This window comes from Arachis stenosperma, chromosome 6 (assembly GCF_014773155.1).
Source record: "Arachis stenosperma cultivar V10309 chromosome 6, arast.V10309.gnm1.PFL2, whole genome shotgun sequence".
In the NCBI taxonomy this organism is placed as follows: domain Eukaryota; kingdom Viridiplantae; phylum Streptophyta; class Magnoliopsida; order Fabales; family Fabaceae; genus Arachis; species Arachis stenosperma.
In genome coordinates, this window is record NC_080382.1 from 29,820,806 (window position 1) to 29,823,022 (window position 2,217).

General features: G+C 38.1%; 1 protein-coding gene across 1 annotated transcript; it reads left to right on the forward strand.

The window, feature by feature from the left end:
- The first annotated feature begins 221 nt into the window (after positions 1 to 221).
- On the forward strand, positions 222 to 1,954 carry LOC130933363 (uncharacterized). The gene has a single exon (XM_057862955.1). The coding sequence runs from the start codon at positions 511 to 513 to the stop codon at positions 1,567 to 1,569; it is 1,059 nt and encodes a 352-aa protein (XP_057718938.1). The 5' UTR covers positions 222 to 510; the 3' UTR covers positions 1,570 to 1,954.
- The last annotated feature ends 263 nt before the right edge of the window (positions 1,955 to 2,217 follow it).

Below are 2,217 nucleotides of genomic sequence, written 5' to 3' on the forward strand. Positions count from 1 at the left end.
CACCTCAAAATTAAGATGCAAATTTTTTTTATTTATTATTTAAAAATAAACAATAAATGACCTCGAGAATAAGGCCAAGGAGAACCTTACAACCTCGATATTACAATATCAAATTATAACTTTATATATATAAATAAATAAATAAATAAAAAATCTTGCAAGTAAAGTGTGGATTCACCCATCCGTGCGAAAAGATAAATTAAAATGTTATCATAAAGTCCACGGAAAAAAACAAAAATAGCAAGCAAGGAACACTTTGCAGGAAAATACAAGAAGCTCCCCCAACCATACTATACCATACCATATCTACATTACGATTTTCGCAAAAACATCAAACTGTCACAAAATTCACACAATTAGGTCAAGCTGTTGGGGGAATAAAAGATTTACTGGAAATAATAATAAAAATAATGTAATAAGGGAAAGAAAGAAAGAAAGAAAGAAAGAAAAGAAAAGATTTTTTCTTTCTGCTTCACCAAGAAAACGGAGGACAAAGAAAAACAAGAAGAAATGAAGATAACAGCGAAAGTTATTTCGAGTCCGGGTCGAACCGACAAGTTCCCTCCGCCATTGATGAGGTTCTTGAGGAGCAATGCAGGGAGCAGAAGCAGGGGAAGGTCAAGGTCAAGCCCAATGTTCGTACGGAAGAAGAACACCGCCATTGAAACTCAAGAACCATCTTCACCTAAGGTCACTTGCATGGGTCAAGTTCGGGTCAGACGCTCCGCTGCCGCCAAAAGGGGACGCTCCTCCTCCGCCTCCGCCTCGGCATCCGCCGCAAGAGACGGAGCTCCTCCGACACGGTGCCGGTGCTGGTGGATCCGAAAAAACGCTCTGTTCTGCAGACTCAAACCGAACAACAGCAACAAGAAGAATAAGAAGAAGAAGAAGAAAAACGAGTGCCGGTGCCAACCAGTTTGGCCCAAATGGGGGTTCTTTCGGGTCGGAAGCTTCCGGAGAAAACCCAGCACGAAGCTCAAAGAAGACTGCGCTAAATCGGAGTCGAATTTTCAGAGGTCAAGCTATGATGAATCAGAGGCAGAGCACGAAGAAGATGATGAATCGGAAATTTACGAAGAAAGAGTGAACCCCGAAGCCGGTTTTGGTTCTTCCAACACGCCGCCGAAGAATGCTTTGTTGTTGACTAGGTGTAGATCCGCACCGTACAGATCTTCGTCGCTGGCCTGCAGATTCTGGAGTTCGCCGCTAAGGAATAGTGAAGAAGAAGAAGAAGAAGAAGAAGAAGAAGAAGAAGAGAAAGAGAGGCATGAAACGAATGAAGCAAGCTCGCAAAGAGATTCGGTTTCTGAAGAAGAAGCGAAAAGGGTATCCGAAAGGGACGCAAAGTTGGGGTTTTTGAAGGAGGTGGAGAGTTCGAATTCAAATGCCAAATCAGAGAAGGTTGTTGAAGATTCGAAGAGTGAGAGTGAAACGCGGCCTATAATCCTTACACGGTGCAAATCGGAACCGGCGAGAACTGGGTACAAGCTGGATCCTGAGGTAAATAGTAGTTTCTGGAAGAAGAAGACAAGGTTGGGTCTCGCTGATATTCACATTATTACTGACTAATTAAATCAATTGAATTCGTATATTAAATTCTTAATCTCTTTTTTTGGTTTATTGAATTGAATATAGTTGTCACTTCTCAGCCACAGCCAATTGAAGATAAATTCTTGTTAATTTTGTGTTAGTATCATTGGTTCGTTGTGTTGTTTGATACCTGAGGCGTAAGAGATAATGTGTTGAATGTGTATGGTAAATTGGTAATAGGTACAAGTACATAATAATAATAGGAAGGAAAAGGAAGAAGAAGAAGAATAACATGAGAACGTTGGAGTTAATGAGGTTTTTTGTCATGAAACGAGCCCTGAGTTTCCTTTTCCGTGCCAGTAGCCTGAACTTACTTGATTCTGCAATTTGCCTTTCACGTGTTGCTTTTTTTTGTTTGTTTATGTCATCAAGTTTTAGTCGGAAACAAAATAATAGCCGTATAAAACTCTCTTCCAGATTTATTTTTGGTGACTAAATTGTGTTCCAGATTGAATTACTAACAATAATTAACGACTATTATATGTAAATTTCAAAATCATTCAATAAAATCAGCTATCAATATAAAATATATATTAAAATATATATATATATATATATATATATTAAAAATAAATTAAACTATACATATATTTATCTATAAATATATTAGTGGTTAATTTATTATAC

Excerpts from the sequence above, each read along its gene's own strand:
- LOC130933363 (XM_057862955.1), top strand. The coding sequence starts at position 511 with ATGAAGATAACAGCGAAAGTTATTTCGAGTCCGGGTCGAACCGACAAG.